The sequence below is a fragment of the Zonotrichia albicollis genome, chromosome 6 (assembly GCF_047830755.1).
Source record: "Zonotrichia albicollis isolate bZonAlb1 chromosome 6, bZonAlb1.hap1, whole genome shotgun sequence".
NCBI classification, from domain to species: domain Eukaryota; kingdom Metazoa; phylum Chordata; class Aves; order Passeriformes; family Passerellidae; genus Zonotrichia; species Zonotrichia albicollis.
In genome coordinates this window covers 17,064,607-17,080,767 of record NC_133824.1, presented here as the reverse complement: position 1 = coordinate 17,080,767, position 16,161 = coordinate 17,064,607, and the positions used below count along the sequence as shown (strand labels likewise).

General features: G+C 37.8%; 1 protein-coding gene across 7 annotated transcripts in view; it reads left to right on the top strand.

Annotated features, from left to right (window-relative positions):
- The window catches only part of MIA2 (MIA SH3 domain ER export factor 2), a 39,390-nt gene that overhangs the window by 18,117 nt on the left and 5,112 nt on the right, over window positions 1-16,161 (top strand). For 4 of the 7 annotated variants that reach the window (XM_026792605.2, XM_074542642.1, XM_074542644.1 and 1 more), the window contains 15 exons: window positions 236-358; window positions 923-1,046; window positions 1,857-1,906; window positions 2,092-2,182; window positions 3,400-3,538; window positions 5,144-5,245; window positions 6,544-6,604; window positions 6,927-6,962; window positions 7,880-7,947; window positions 8,596-8,678; window positions 9,034-9,165; window positions 10,691-10,843; window positions 12,177-12,308; window positions 14,821-14,897; window positions 15,296-15,551. In XM_026792605.2, the coding sequence (XP_026648406.2) occupies window positions 236-358; window positions 923-1,046; window positions 1,857-1,906; window positions 2,092-2,182; window positions 3,400-3,538; window positions 5,144-5,245; window positions 6,544-6,604; window positions 6,927-6,962; window positions 7,880-7,947; window positions 8,596-8,678; window positions 9,034-9,165; window positions 10,691-10,843; window positions 12,177-12,308; window positions 14,821-14,897; window positions 15,296-15,551 (1,627 nt within the window). The remainder of the gene's footprint in view (window positions 1-235; window positions 359-922; window positions 1,047-1,856; window positions 1,907-2,091; window positions 2,183-3,399; window positions 3,539-5,143; window positions 5,246-6,543; window positions 6,605-6,926; window positions 6,963-7,879; window positions 7,948-8,595; window positions 8,679-9,033; window positions 9,166-10,690; window positions 10,844-12,176; window positions 12,309-14,820; window positions 14,898-15,295; window positions 15,552-16,161) is intronic. The other 3 variants (XM_005479813.3, XM_074542641.1, XM_026792610.2) reach the window with 3 other exon arrangements.

Genomic DNA, 16,161 nt, shown 5'->3' with positions numbered 1-16,161 from the left:
CAACTAATTACAATGGACAGCTATAGCAGCTAAAGTAACTGAACTGAACATAAAAGTCTTAATTTTCAACTCTTTGGCTAACTTTCTTCTACTCGTATCTCTGTTATTCTTACTGGTGGGTGAGAGGTTTAAATCCCACTTGTGTATAGCCAATACCTGTAACAGGCTGAGTACTATTCATCCTCAGTTCTTGGTTTTGTAGGCAGTCACACTAATGTGGTATTTCCCTTTTTAGCTTTTACAAGAAGCTGAAGGATGGGGTGAACGACTTAGTGAACTAAATGAACAAACAAAGATGTTTGAGTCTTCTAAAACAGATGTAGAAGAAGTTTTGAAAAATAAAGAGAGTCAAATCAAGGTAAATGATGACATTTAGGATTGAATCAAATTATTCAGACTGATGCTAATCATAGAGTTCCAAGAAAGCCTGACAACTTCTCTTTGTCTTAATATGCCTTACACTGTTTGGAGCTTTTGTTTGCTGTCTCTATTCTCTAATGTAATGTTTCTGGCTAAGCAAAAAAAGGTTGCTTAGCAACACAACGGAGCTGTCCGATAAAGACAACTAAGGAAAATCTCTTTTAGTTCTGATAGAGTATTGGCTTTCCCCCCTGTCCCCAGTTTGTAGTGTAGAAATTGAGTGTATATTCTTATAGTTGTGTACCTTACATATACAAGCCAAACTAAAATCATCCATGCTTAGGGCTGTCCGAAAATTCTTCACAAGGATGTGCCTGTTGACCTGCAAACACATGCTTTGATAGAAAAAGTATTATCAGACATCTAGAATCTTGTATGTGGGCCTGACTTAATCTACAAAGGGAACTAAATAAAGGACAGAAATCTTAAACACTAATTGTAATGATAGCTACATTTTCATTGCTTTTATTTGGTTGTGAGTTTCTTGTGTGCTTTTTCTTAGTCACTGACACAATATATACTGAACATGAAAGACTGGAGTTCAGCAATAAAAGAAGATGGTGATACTGAAGACAACCACTGGGACACAGATATAAAGGGGGAAACAGAGAATGGAGAGCACTTGGGTATGGTTTCCCTATTTAAATATTTAACAGATGTTTTAGAAGTACAGAACTGACTAACTGCCAGGAAAGTTGCAAGAATAGCTTTGTAGAAGTCAGATTTTTAAATCTCACCCAATGTCATTCATGTTGGACTGTTAACTGATGCTTGGACATCTCTGGAATAGCAACCTATTTTCCTGTCCAGCACTGTGTGGCATACAGACTGTCATAGAGCAATGTAAAGACTCAGGGGTCAGTCTCTTGCAGAATTCTGCAGTACATGTCTCTATATTAAGCAGTGACTTTGTGGCATTTCTAGGTGGAAATCTTGCTTTTATTTATTCTTCCCAGCAGTAGTAGTGAGGGTCCTTAGAGCCTAATTTTTTCTTCCTTATCCTTACAGAGGTGTTGCTTGTTGCAGGCAGTGTGGTAGCAGTGTCATCTAAGGGTGTAGATGTGAGTCCCCTTAAACAGCAACACAGAAAAGCTCTTCTTCCTCCTCTTTCTTGCTGCAGCTTCTTTTTGTGCTGGTACTTATGGTACCACAGGGCACAAGCCCATCAATCTTGGAGTGTGTATTCAGCATCTCACTGTTAGCATGGCCAGTCTGAGTTGTGATTGACTGGCAAACAAAGCACTACAGTGGCATAACTTCTACTCACACCCCTGCTTTGGTTTTGCTCCTTTATCCTCCAAGTATGCTGTGCCTATTGTTAGCATACCTATGTTTTATGTTGGCATTGCTCTTGTACAAAAACCAAATAATAGCAGTAAGCTCTGTCACAAACCCTTTCATGCTTTTTACGTGATTTATTGTTCTATTCCTTCAAGCAGATGATGAGCAAAAACGAACTGTAAAGAAATTGATCTATGCTGCAAAGGTATGTGATTTTAAGAAGCTTGTGGGTAGAAGAGGGGAAACTAACTAATATGTAGTTATTCTGGTAATACCAGTATCAGAGTTTAGCATATTTTAAAGTTTAATTAGATATTTTTTTGCATGCAAGCACTTTCTTAATCTTGTAATCTTATAATGTTCTCCTTTTTTTTTCAATCTTGATTGTAGTTAAATGCTTGTTTAAAGACCATGGAAGCAGAAAGAGACCAAATGTATTCAAAACTGTCTGATGAAAATAAAGCTAAAGAAGAACTTATGGGTAATTAAACTCTGTTTTGCCTTTAAGATGCTGCTTTGGCAAAATGGTGTTACAGGCTACAAGTATTAATTCCAGTAAAAACTGAATAAAGTTTACAGTAATCACTACTTGTTTTTTTAAATTAATTTTAAGTTGCTTAGCTATTTTAAATACGCGATTTTAGATGTGTAGCAATCAAAGTCGTAATTTGGTTGTACTCTTTTGGAATATTCTGTAACTATAAAGTTAGCTATAGAATCTTAAAATACAAGAGCAAAGTAATGTTAATAAATGCATAATACCTTCTTCACATAATTTCTGGACATGAAACAGTGAAGTTTTATTCTAAATTTTAAAACCATCTATTAAAAGGGTAGCTTAATTATAGTTAGTTTGTAATGGGTGGAAGCTCAATCCTTAAAATATAAAGTACTGCATTTAGAGAATTGACCTTAAAAACATCTTGCTCTGTTTCTTTTCCTCTGTTGTGTAGGACATAGTGAATTAAACCTTATGAAATGAAAACAACTCAAGTTCAAATGAAAACCTGTAATTAGCTATTGCTTTCATAATCATAGCTGGCAGAGTAGCCATCACTTGTGAATGTATGGCTTTGTTATTTGGGTTAAATGTTAAATGCTCTGTCAGACTGTATTTTTCAGTTTCTTAACAGTACTTTAAACATATTCTTTGTGCTAGTGAGTTCTCCAAATTGACTGTAGCTCTCTCCTATGAAGATGTTCAAACTTACTTGAAGCTTTGTTATATTTCTTGAAAAGAGGCACAGGAATAATAAATAGGAAAAGAAACGTGATTTTGAATTCAATTTGGAAAGTTAAAGGTAGTTTGACAAATCTGAGTTACCCTTTCAGACTGTTGAGGAGGACCTTGTATAGGTATATCTGCAAGAGCGTGTGGTGGTGCTAGTTGTACTCCTTTAGTCAAGTAATTACAATAGTAAGAGCCCTAAATGAAAATGTAGATTCTGAATTACAAAACTGAGTTGTTTTCAAAGAACTTACATGGTTTAGAGCAAAAGCCTGATACACACACAGGGCTGCACTTTGTGGCAGGTAGAATATAATTGCTGGTTTCTCATTTTGTGTCATATATTGAGATATGTTAACTTTGTATCTTATGTCACTAAATCAACATAGGATCAAAGATTTTTACAGACTCTTGTGTGCTGAAATATTGCCAATGTGTTATCCCAGTATAATTATCTCTGCTTTTGACAGAACGCATAGAAACCCTCCAAAGCCAGCAAGCTTCCTTGCAGTCTGAAAATGAATCTTTTGAAAACGAAGTTCAAAAGCTTCAGCAGAAGCTTAAAGTAATGACTGAGCTTTATCAGGAAAATGAAATGAAACTACACAGGTGCTGGTTCCTCTTCTTATCTTGAATGCTTCTTATCTTCAATGCTGTTTGATTTGAATGTAACTCTGATTTGGGAGACTGAAAATTATTGAAAGTTTGAATACTGCTTTCCAGAATTTTCTGAATTGTGTAGACAATTTATTACACTTTCATGCACATTTGTGTTTACAGAAGTTTATAGAAACTGTTTGCATGAACCAGTTCATTTTAGGACTTTACCACAAGCAAGTACAGAAACAAAGTAACAGATTTTTAATCTGTGAAATAAGGCAATTAAAGTAGGACAGCTTGATTATTTTTTCTTTAATTGAATTATTATTTGATGTAATACATGTGTCAAAGTTGCTGAAAGAAAATAAGTAGGTGCTTTAACTGTGAGATATATTTTATATAATTGAGCAAGGAATGTGAGAGGAATGACAAGATATATATAAAACTAAACTTACAACATAGGCAAGCTCTTGGTGGTAAGCAGTATAGAACCCTTGTGAATCAGGCTTTCCTCACCAAGAAAACCAGAAGAGGAAGGCTGTACTGTCTGCCTCACAGTCAGAATGTTAGTAGGGATTATGACCTAGTGATTGAAATCAGAAATATGTTTAGGACTAGAAATTAAAGTTGATTGGTCCAGGGCATGTGGTAACCTTCAGGTGTGTGTGTGTGTGTGGCAGCAGAGTGCATCACTTTAGGGCATGTGTAAAATTAGTTTTACTAATCAGAAATTATTTCTTCAAAGGGTGGGCATAATCTTGAAGGCAGCAAGAGAATCAGCACAAGACTAGATCTTGTACTGAGCAGTGTGCAGGACATTTTTGAAGTATTACTTTCAGTAATCTGCTCTGTAGCATGTATCTTTGTGTAGATATTTAGCATCTTTGTAGATGCAATAAATCCTAGAAATCACTGTGTTAGTATTTTGATTTTTTAAAAAAAGAGCAAGGAGGGAGTGGGAAGGAACCTGTTAAAAAAAAAGATACAATAAGCAGGCAGAAAGCAGACTGTGTGGATGATATTTAAAAATAACCTCACTAAAACTCAGCAAATGTACACTGATTATCAAAGAATTTTAGAAAAGCCACAAAGGCGTGGGGAGAAGCAGGTGAGGTGATGTAGCAGTACAAAAAACCCTTAGAATTAATTAAGGCAATGTTTAAAAACTGAATCTGTTCAAACAGGGAAAATTATAAAGTAGGAAATGAAGATTGAGTAGAAAATAAATTTAAATCATGTTCACAAGATCTATGATTTAGACAGCTTGATTGTTAAGAGCTGCTGTTCACAGGAAAATGTCCATTTATCCATTCAGGGCTGTACTCAGCAGTGGTATCCATGTGTGTTTTGCAGAACTACCTCATGCATGAGTTTTTCCTTCTGTAATGCCCAATAAGGCATTAGGATAAAAAAGGACGACCTGGAAAGACTTCTTTTTATTTAATAGCTAGTAACATTTTTTTTTCCTCTAGAAAATTATTTTTAGAAAATACCAGAACAAACATCTGACTGTTAGTGTAGTTTGGGTTTTGGTTTGTTTGATACGATTTGTGGCTGCTTTCAAAATTGTTGACTTGAAACAAAATTAACCATAATTTTGAATTTTGTTTAAAGGAAGTTGACAGTAGAAGAGAGGGAACGTCTACAGAAGGAAGAAAAACTTTCTAAAGTAGATGAAAAAATTATTCATGCTGCTGAAGAACTTAACAGCTACAGGTAATTGCAGATTTTAGTTGTTGTAATCACTTGTTCCCAGGTGAAGAAAGTGCAATAGAGAATTTAAAAAAACACAGCATAAGCAAATGTATTTTCTTCCAGTTTCTTTGTGGTGTATGTGTTAGACACTGGTTTGTGTGTAATAATACAGACTGTGGGTGGTTTTACGTTTTAAAAAAGTTAAAATGTTAAAACATTTGGGTGTTAAAGATTATGGCACCTGCTTTTCCATTAGAATCCTAATTGTACTGATAAAGGAGCTTTAATGGTGTGGTAGAAGGGGGTCTCTAATCTAGTTCTCCTTACTGAACAAAGCTAAAAATAAAAAGTTAAGAGAACGTTTTGAAATATATGGAATGTTCAGTTTTCATACAGAGCTAACATTTATGCTGTATAGTTATAGTATTCTATTTCTGTTTCTCAAAGCTTTTCAGATAGTCCTGTTGCTTAGAAATTATTTACCAAAATATTGTCAGGGGTGATTATTTGCTGTAGCTGTTTCTTAACTGCTTTGCTCTGGTTTTTGTTACACCAGCTGTGTACCTCTGGATTTTTCTGCATTTCCTCTCACTGTGGCATAATTTTTCAATATGTAATGTATATTTGCTATTTTACTTCAGTGTTTATGGGGGCAGGGTTCAGTTAGTTAGGCCTGACTGAACAGTAGTGATGAATACTTCTTCTTTGTGGACATTTTTCAGTATTCATACAGGAAGACAGAACTCACTCTTCCTGATGTATCCAGAACATGCATTTTGTAGGCATCCTAATTTTAAAGATAATATTAATATTGCAAATTGAGTCCAACCAAGCATTGTCTGTGTCTTTGTCCCACCTGCTGAGAAGGTGTAGAACCCAGAGAGGCTGTGCACGGGCAGCTGGCAGCAAAGGTGGCGTCAGACACGAGGTCTTGAAGTAACTTCAGTGCAGTTGCCTGTCCCTCAGGCTGCCTGTGACAGCGGGTGCTCCAGCCACATCAGTTCTGTGCTGAGCTGGGTGAGGCAGGCAGGGCATGTGAGGAAGGACAGCCTTTATGCTGGAAACATCACAAACCACTGAAAACTTGGGGGTGTGTTGGGCTTTGGCTTCTGTTCTCTTGTTTGCATCCCTGTTTGCCTCAAATGTAAGGTTAGAATTTCCACTGTTAGTATAATTTTTTATATCCCATGGGCCTAAGTGACAATACTGTCTTTTGGATTAAAAATATCTTAATTACACCTTGTTTATTGTGAGTTTATTGTATTCCAGACTTTCCTGCACGTTTTATTACAATATCATAAGTTCTCATTTTGTTACAGAGAGCGAGCAAAGGACCTGGAAGAGGAGCTGGAGAGAACCATTCGTTCTTATGAGAATCAGGTATTTTGTGCTGTGTGACTACATCCATGCCAGCAGGAGGGATTTACTGCAACTGGAATACCACTTGCTGTTAGCCTGTGAACTCTGTTTGGCTTCGCTTGGCTTTGTTGGGTGTCTAATTTTGCCTCCCTCTCCCTCTTCTTAATGTCATCTGCTTTTGACTGACACAATGTCATAGCAGAGATCACCAGATAACTTTCCAATAAAGTTGAATTTTCAGTTTAGGCACCTCATTATAAATTGCCCACACATTAAATTTATAAAAAGAGCATACAATCATAAGTTTTGGGGTTTAGGTGAATAATTAATCTCTCCTTCACAGATTACTTCACATGAGAAAAAAGCTCATGATAATTGGGTAAGTTCCAAATACTGCATTTTCTGTGTTTTCTGCATTTTCATTATTTGAAAAGTTTGCTTTATCACCTCTTAGTTCATACTAAAAACAGATCATCAAAATTAGCTCTAACCTTTCACTTTGAGACATATTTCTTGTATAAATACACAAAAGCATGTTGAAAACACTTCTATTATATAAAATAGTTGGAAAAATTAAACTGGATACTTATGAACACAGTAGAATGATATAATATTATATCATTTGTTACAGCAATAAATCTGCTGGAAGAACATGACACCATATAACAAATGTGTGATGTTTTGCTAATAATGAAAGCTTTTGGCCTTGTTTCAATGCCATTTTGATATTTTCTTTGGGTGTAATTCACTTTTATCTATAAGTAGAACACATTATGTCCTGTCATAACAGTATGTTCCATTGACAGCTTCCTAACAATGTTTCTACAAAATTTGTTTTTGTCTTTTTTTCCAAACAGGAAAATTTAAACTATCTCCTGACTAATACATTCTTCACTTTCACAGAATGTCTGAGATAAAATCCTGCTAAAAGCTATGGTGCTTTGTGGTCATAATTCCAGAGATTTTATCTATCTGATTTTAAAATACAACATTCTTACATAGAATTTGAGACTTCAGATCTTCTGTAAATGCTTCAAAGCAGGTGTAACCAAAGAATTCAATTTCTGAAGTTTTAAGAACCTGCAGGAAAGCCTTATCATTCCTCCAAAATTTGAGTTTTAGAGCTGCTAATATAATTTGCTGACATATGTGAGGCTCCATACATGAGTCATCTCTTGTGAAAATGCAATTTATACACTTCACATAGAATGTCTTGGACCTAGGAATTGTCATATTTATGAAGCATTTAATCAAAAAATAGGAATATCTAAGCCTGGTTTTTGTCTTTTCCCAAAGCTGACAGCCCGAGCAGCTGAAAGACACCTCAATGATATAAAAAAAGAAAATGCACATAACAGACAAAAGTAAGTGCAGTTCTTCTTCACTCTTAAACAAATGCAGTTTGGCATGTGTTGGATTTAGGCAGATTGATGTTTTCTGTTAATGTATTGTGGCCCAAATACAGCAGAGAGATCACAGTGTTTGAGTTCTGAAAGGAGGGGAGTCACTTGAGCTTTCCTGTAATTATGACATGCAAGAATGTAAGAACTGAGGAACTATGTGAAGTATTGAAATACCTGGGGAAAGAAGCAGAATGTAGTACTAGAACACAGATGTCGGGGAGGAGTGGGGGGATTGTTTGTTTTAAGTTAGTAAAATGATTTCACAGCTTATCTCAGAAGTTATTGCTGAACTAACGGTGGTCATTGAGAGGAACTTTCAGGTGTGAGGTTAACTCATACTTGGAGGGCAATTAGAGTGATGTCATATTAAGAATGTGACATCTAAAATGCAACTTCAACTTCTGAATTACAGTTTAAACGCAGCAGCATAGAGAAATACTCTCAGGCATAAGTTCAGAGTACTGTGTCAACCTTTGTCATATTTATTTAGGAAATAAAATACCTTGCTTCATTAACCAGTTAGGTAGAAAGCCTGGCAGTAAGCAGTGTAGTCTGGTAAAGCTTTTGCATTTATTAGTCACTTACTACTTATTTGTTGTCTCTTTGCAGATTAACTGAAGCAGAATTTAAACTTGAACTTTTAGAAAAAGACCCTTATGCTCTTGATATTCCAATGAGACCATTTGGCAGAGGTACAGTATTGAATTGTAAAATAGAGCCTAATTCTTTTGGTTTATGGTTTTGTTTCCCAAGACCACACATATTTAATTGTTTGAAAACTATCTTGGCCATGTGTATGTACAATACCAGTCATTTAAAAAAAATAATTGGGTCATAAGTGACTCTAGGTCACATCAAGTATTTTGTTGAAACTAAGAGCATTTGTATTTTTGATGAGAGTAGACTGGGAATATGTTATGCATGGTAATGAGAGCACAGTTTTCATTTTAGTTACACAGTTTAGTTTTTAACTTCACATGAGAAGTTATTTATACAGTTGTTAAACTAAGTATTGTGAACTTGAGTATTTTGTTTTAACTGTTCCAGAGCATTCCCCATATGGACCCTCACCAATGGGCCGGCCTTCATCTGAAACAAGAGCTTTTCTTTCCCCTCCAACTTTATTGGAGGGTCCTTTAAGGCTTTCACCTATGCTTCCAGGTGGAGGAGGAGGAAGAGGTACAATTCTTAAACTTGAAAATGTATCTATTCTGGATTTCTCTCTCCTCTCCTATAAACCTGTCACACCTTCTCCTCTTGTTAGTGACAAAAAGTATTAAAACAACCAATTCAACATCAACAGTTAATTGAACAAACTCTTCCTGCTTTACAGATTGCTTCTAAAGCTCTTTAATGTGTAACAATGCAATTGGAAATCTAGTTTTTTTGGTAGGTTGGTCAGTGGATTCATTTTAGAAGCATAAAATAAGAGAAGTAAAAAGCCAGACTTATCCCTTGTCTTTTCTTTCTTGGACAGATGGGGTTCTGCTGAAATAAGTGTGATTGTAAAGTAAAAGGGAGTCAATTATTTTTCTGAAGAAAGAATACCACCCCTTCCATCTCATTGGTCTACAGTCTGTCAGAGAATGTTGTCAAAAACACGAGGCAGTTTTATTGGAGGTTGTGGTATTAGAAAGTTACTGGTTCAGTTATTTGTCTCCCTTCCCTTTGTTCTAAATTTGAAGTAGCCATCATACATAGAGAGTGTTTCTTCCCTACTGATAGAAGGGACCAGGAGGGTGTGGGTAAGGAGTACAATTCAGAAATTCCAGAACAGGTGAAAGTAAGCTGAGGTAGCATGGGTTGTCAGGGAAGAAAAATACCCTCCATTCATATTTCTTATGCTGATGGAAGCAGTGTAGGTAAATGCTAGAGTGAAGTTCAGCATCTGTTACAGGTAATAAAGAAGCTACTGTTTAATTCACTTTTACCATTGCACCCACTGAAGCCTCTACCTAATTAGTGGGAAATATGTCTAAATTTCTATTCTATAAGGATTTCAGTAAGTGCAATTAGAGTACTTATCTCAGAGTGCACAAGACACACAATGGCTTCAAGTTTTAGGTTGAATTATAGCATGGAGAACTAGGGAATGATAGCAGAATTCAGTGTTTTTGTAATTTTTCAGACCCAGTCTGTTTTAGAGGAAGCTTGCCATCTAAAATCACTCATTTTTACGGTTCTTAGTTTGCACTTGATTATGTGTTGACCTGGCCTTCGAGGATTTTTTTTTTTTTAGTTAGGTTTGGATTTTTTGGTTTGGTTTTTTTCCTTCTTCTTGAATAAAGAATTAGACACAGAAGAGTGTTGAATGCAGATGGGTGTTTTATGATAGCAGTATTAACTCTCAGCATGCTAGTTGCTAGTTTGATTAGCAGCAGGCTTTAATCACTGAGAAGATTATTTATCGTGAGGGTGCTGGTGTGTGGTTCACATTAACTGAAACTTGTACAATGATTAGTTTTTCAAAAGCATTGCAGGTCCTCTGTGCTGTGCTGTTACTGAGCTAAGACTTCTCTCTGCACACCTTTGAACCCTTCTCGTGGTTGGTAGCCAACAGCCGAGCGTGTGGAGCCAGCGCCTCCTGTGTCCTGGCAGTGCTGGCATTCCATGATCTGTTCCACTGTCTCCAGGCTGAATGAGGAGAGCCATGGCACAGGATTTAAAACACAAGGGTGAATAACTACTCCATTGCTTCAATTAGGATCCAGAGGACCAGCTGCCATGTACGAAGCTGGAAGTGAAAGAGGAGAGCTGAATTCTGATAGATTAACAGATGCCCACAGACCACCATCAGATACTGGATCCCTGTCTCCTCCTTGGGAGAGAGAACGCAGGATAATTCTGCCTCCACCAGGTAAAAACTCTGCTTAGCTACTGTATCCATGGAAAAGAGCAGTTACTGACTTGCAGTCTATATATTTAACTGTTTTGGGTTTAAAAATATTAAGTGTTTTCTTGGATCTGCACGTGCAACTGAACTGGCTTTTTTTAATAGTAGTTTTTTCCTCTTCTTGAACAGTGTGATTCACTTGCACTTCTCTGCTATCTTTTAAGAACATATTGGTATTATCAAGGGACAATTAACTGTTTGGTTTCATCATTTTACTGGGAGTTTGTTTAGTGCATTAAAAGACCTGTCTGGGCTGCATAGAAGTAAATTACTAAGAGATTTAAGAAGTAAAATTTATTTAAGTCTAATTTATTTAAATAAAAATTAGACAATGTCGAAAAAAAATTATTTTTCAAAAAAACCCCATTTATATTATAGTGCAGGAGTACCATGGTACATTCATCTTGTCTGGCATGTGTTTTCCTGTTGATACTATCTCTTCAATGATTAACAGCAGCAAAATCAGTCTTCACTCTCACTTCTTCAGATAAACATCTGTATTGCACTTAGCCACTCAGGGAAAGCAGGGATGAGTTAATTCTGCTGATTAATTCTCAAAGAAAAATTTGGGGGTATGGACAACCTTCCTGGATACCTGTAATAAAGAAGAAAAAATGTTACCAGTTTAGAAAAAAAAATAGGTAACCTCAGTTATTACTGCAGCAAGCAATACACATCTGTGTAAAAGCCTGGTGGGAGAACTCAGGGTCCTCTCAGGATGCAGTTTCTCATCTGGCAGGTGTGGTCTGTTGACAGGATCCTGCAGAGAGGTAGTTTGCTTTCCTTGGCCTTTCCTTCTTGCTCTTAGCCCACCTTGCCCCCTGCGTCTCACTGATGCAGTTTGTCTTGTAGCTGCATGACAGATTGCTAGATCTGGTGCTGGCAAGTTGGTGGAAACATATTACAGCACTATGAAATGGAAAACAGTATTCTTACCTAGGAATGGCTTAAAACATACAATTACTTATTTTGTCTTCCATCTTTGCTAGGTTGAACCTTTGTTTCAAGGCCCCTCTGTTTATAACTTACAGCAGCATTTTGAAAGTTATGATTGCCTAAGTTAAACCAAAAATCAATGAAGTTTTTCTTTTGCAGCTCTTTAGAAACATAAGCAGTTGAATATACTTGGTGGGATTCCTCTGTGTTATTTAAGATTTGTTTGCTCACCCTGATTAATAGACACTTTGTATATTTACAAGAGCTTAAGATACTCAGAGAACCTTTCTGGTCTAAAATTGTGTGGAATGGAAGGAATAAATCTTCACAGACCTGGTTTTTGTGATTTCTTCAATGTTAGGTGAGCCTTATGCTGATCCAGCTCTTCCTGCTCGAAGACAAGAAAGATTTTTCCCTAATCCTCCAAATACTGGAAGACTTTCTGGACCAGCAGAACTACGAGCTTACAATGTTCAGTCTTTTGATAAAACAGGTGGGAGTTTCTTCCATGATACTCTAGAATGGAAAATCCCAGTGTAAGCTGTGGCAAGAGGACAGGTTTGTAGCTACCACAGACGTGAAGTTCCATTGTGTAAGAAACATTTGAACACCTGCTGGCCTTGATGCAGCCATTCCCTGTTGGAACAATAGCCCTCCCTGCTGTCAGGTGGGCAGGCTTTTGTCAGTGGCAGTCATCAGGTATTTTTGTGGTCTGCCCTCACTGTTCTGTGTGTTAACCACTCATAATTGGTTGAGTCTGTTTTGGTCCCTCCCATGAGGCTTATCACAGCATTAAAACATCACAAACCTATACTTGCATTTCTGTACCACATCTGGTAAAGTTAGAAAGGCTTAGACTCACAGAGAGTGAAACAGAAACAGCCAAATGTTCAGGTGTCCACTGGCTTGGTGCACAGAGGCAGAAGGTCTGAGGCCTCTTCCTTCAAACTGTTGACCATAGTGGCAGCTTCTTGTAGTTCACAGTGAATTGCCCCAGTTTAGTCACACCTTTCACTGACCCACTAGTTTTGAATTTGCCAATTATGGACATTTTAGTTTGTGACACTTGGCAACTAGCAGAAGCTCATAGGTAAAGTTTGCTCACAGAGCTTCATACTTACTAAGCATTTTTCATCTTTATGTAATGCCCTGGTAAGTCACTTGTGTCTGATTCATTAGGGAAGTGAAGCCATTAAATTCCCAGCAGAAACTTCACCACCCAGGACTCAGTTCCTTACAGGGTCAGTAGGAAGTTGCCATCTCCCTTGCACCGTTTCTGGCCAGAGGAGAGAGAACCTTTGCTGCTCGGTGCCACAGTGTGTGAGAACTGGGAATGCTGAATGTAGTTTCAAGTTGAAGGTTCAGGTTTCACAGGGAGTTGTTCTTTACTGGAAGACAGTTCTGTTCCTGTGCAGCTCCTGACCTTCCCTCTTCCCAAGCCTTCTGCCAGTTGCGCTTCTGCTTTCTCACTTCTGCCTTCTGATACTTTGTGTTCCACTGACTCTTTCTTCTGGCACCTGGCTGCTGACTGAAGGACAGCAGAGGTGCACTGTCTTTGTTCTTATTAATGCATCCTTTTTTTACCCTTTCTTCAGGCACTGCCAAGCAACAATTAATTTTTTTTAAACGTTGTAGTCAGTTCTGTGCAATTCAGAGCTGTTTGAATGGAAACAGGGTTTTGGATAACTTTGTTGCAAGCATTTAACAGGTCATTAAGAATGTGTGAATGTTGCTTTTTAGAGACACATAATTTTACTAGAGTTGGCTGAGTATTTGTAAAAAAACCCAAAACCCCAAAAAAGCCATTCAATTAAAAAACCAACCACCAAAATACAGCCCATCCAGCACATCTGACTTCAGAACAGCAGAGTGTCTCACAGTACTGAAATCAAGGCTCCTACTCATTAGAGTTAACAGGTTACATTTCTTAAGAAGATAATCAAAGTGTTATTTAAAGTGAACAAAAGAATATGGATTTTCCTAAGATGGTGTGGAAAACTATGAAAACTTTTTACTTGAGGAGGTAGCTGGAGCAGGAAACATCTTGCCAGAAAGAAGAGTTAAAGGCTGACAGAGTTTGTGAGGAACTTCTAAGGACCTAAAATGCAAAGTGTTATACAACATAAATATCAAGGCACGAGTATTCTCTTTGTCTGTGTGACATAGGAGTTGAAGTGTTTTAGATTAAGTAACAATATCATCAACAAGGCCGGGCCTGCTTGAAATGACAAGTAATTTAGAGTTGTCAAAAAGAGCTGTCTGTTCATTGAGAAAAAAAGCTTTGTTTCCTTTCAAGGAGTAGAAATACAACATGCACATAAAAACTCTGTCACTAGTTAAAAGGCTTGTTTTGGTTTGTTCTTTTTCAGTATAATCATCTCTATTCAAGCTGAAGCGTAAGAAAGCAATATTTGTCAAATCCCAGATTTGGGGGGTTGGTCGTTTAAAGAAAGTGTATTTAGTGTATATATTTAGTATATTTTTTTCCAGTCAGATTCTTCTCTCTGACAATTCCCTTTAATAGTTTTCTCTAGCTGTTAATAAAAATACTTGTTCCTAGCAAAATACTTGTTCCTAGCAAAGTTTAAAAGTAAAAAGATTGAAGTTTCTATTTATCTCTACATATAAAGTAAATAAGGCTAATGAGAGGAGGAGGAGGATGATAATGATGATGGTTATTATTATTATAATTTCTTCTGACTACTCATTCAAAACTGATGTAGTTCTGGAAATTTCCTTGATATTTGTCTGCCAAGAAGGGAATTGGTTTTTGTCATACTTGAATAGGATTGGTGTGAAGCTGTGTGCCAAAAGCATATCATAGCCCAGCCATTCCCAGCATGGGGCTTACTGAAGAAATAAACTATTAATGGGAGGGAGGGGGTAAATGGAACTGCTGCTTGCTATTGGTTTTGTTGCCAGTCTATCCTGATTTCAGAAAAAAATACTGAAATCAATGGAGAGAAAGAGATCAGCACTGAATAACTTTAAACTTTTGCATACAGATGGACAGACATCTTCAGAACATAGTCCACGAACAGAACCAAGTGGAGAGGGGATGAAGGATCATTCTAACCTTAGTGTAAGTAGCTATAGAGGGGCTTGATTTAAAGAAGCTTTAATTTTCTGCAAAAAACATGGAAACATTTGTCTGTAGTCCATTGGTCACATTATATTGCACTCTTCAGTGCAAATTATAAAATTATATGTATACTTTGCCACAACAATTATTGCCTTGTGAATTACTTTGATGTATTACTAATATAATCCCTGTTGAAAAGTAATTCTGTCCCAAAAGACTAAGCTGTGCTCAAGCAGATGGTCAGTACACGTAGATAGCCTTGCTCAGGATCTTGCTGCAGCTAAGGCAGAGTTGGAGCTAGCTCTTTGCTAGTGTCACAGCCATGTGAAAGTGGGCCTGGTGGCACTGGAGCTGTTCCCTTTCCCTCCCCTGACTTCCCTGGTTTCCTTGTGTTGCAGAACTCGCTCCCTGATCAGTCGCTGGCGCCTGAAAGTGAAGCTGTGGCTTCAGGGTTTGCACCCCCACCTTTCCCTCCAGTCAGACCCCCGCTGATGCCTGTGGATCCCAGAGCACCACCAGTACCTTTCATGAGGAGAGGCCCTCCTTTTCCTCCCCCTCCTCCTGCTGCCATCTACGGGCCACGGGAATGCTTTCCAGGGCCACGAGAAGGCTTTCCAGCGCGGGACTTCGGGCCTCCGTGCCCTCCGCTGCCAAGTACGTGCCCTTAGCAGCCTTTGCTTCTAGCTGGTGAGCAGGAGTGCCTTGTGCAGGCACTGGGGTGCCACAGGGGGTAGATGTGTGCATACTTGCACAACTGCTTCTCAGCTCAGCTAACAGGGAGCATCTTTTCTGATTGAGGTTTGGTGTGTTGTACACTTCCTGTTTCACAACAGCTCATCTTGATCTTGTAACAAATACTAACTGGCTGGAAAATATGGAACATGTGCTGTTCAGCATCTAAAGGATTCTTTTTGGGGGATAGGAAAGCAAGTTGGTAGGTTACCTTAATCCTTTTCTTCCTATGAAATTGCATCTTCCATAAATCTTAAAAGTTTCATCCTCTGGCTCTGAAGTGTGCTGGTGCCCTCTAAAGGGACAGTCCCAAAACAACTGTTTTCCCTTGGAGTTTGCACAACTGGAGCGAGGTGTAAGTATCAGACCGCAGGGCTTCTTTCAGACTCTTGCTGTTCTCTGAGTACATGTGAAGAACTGTGAAAATATCTGTAAGGTATGGCATCTAAGGGTTGCTGTGGCAGCCTGAAGGGGCAGAAGCAGCCCAGGAGCTGGCAGTGGCTGGCTGCTGCTTTGAGACTGTTGTGGGCAA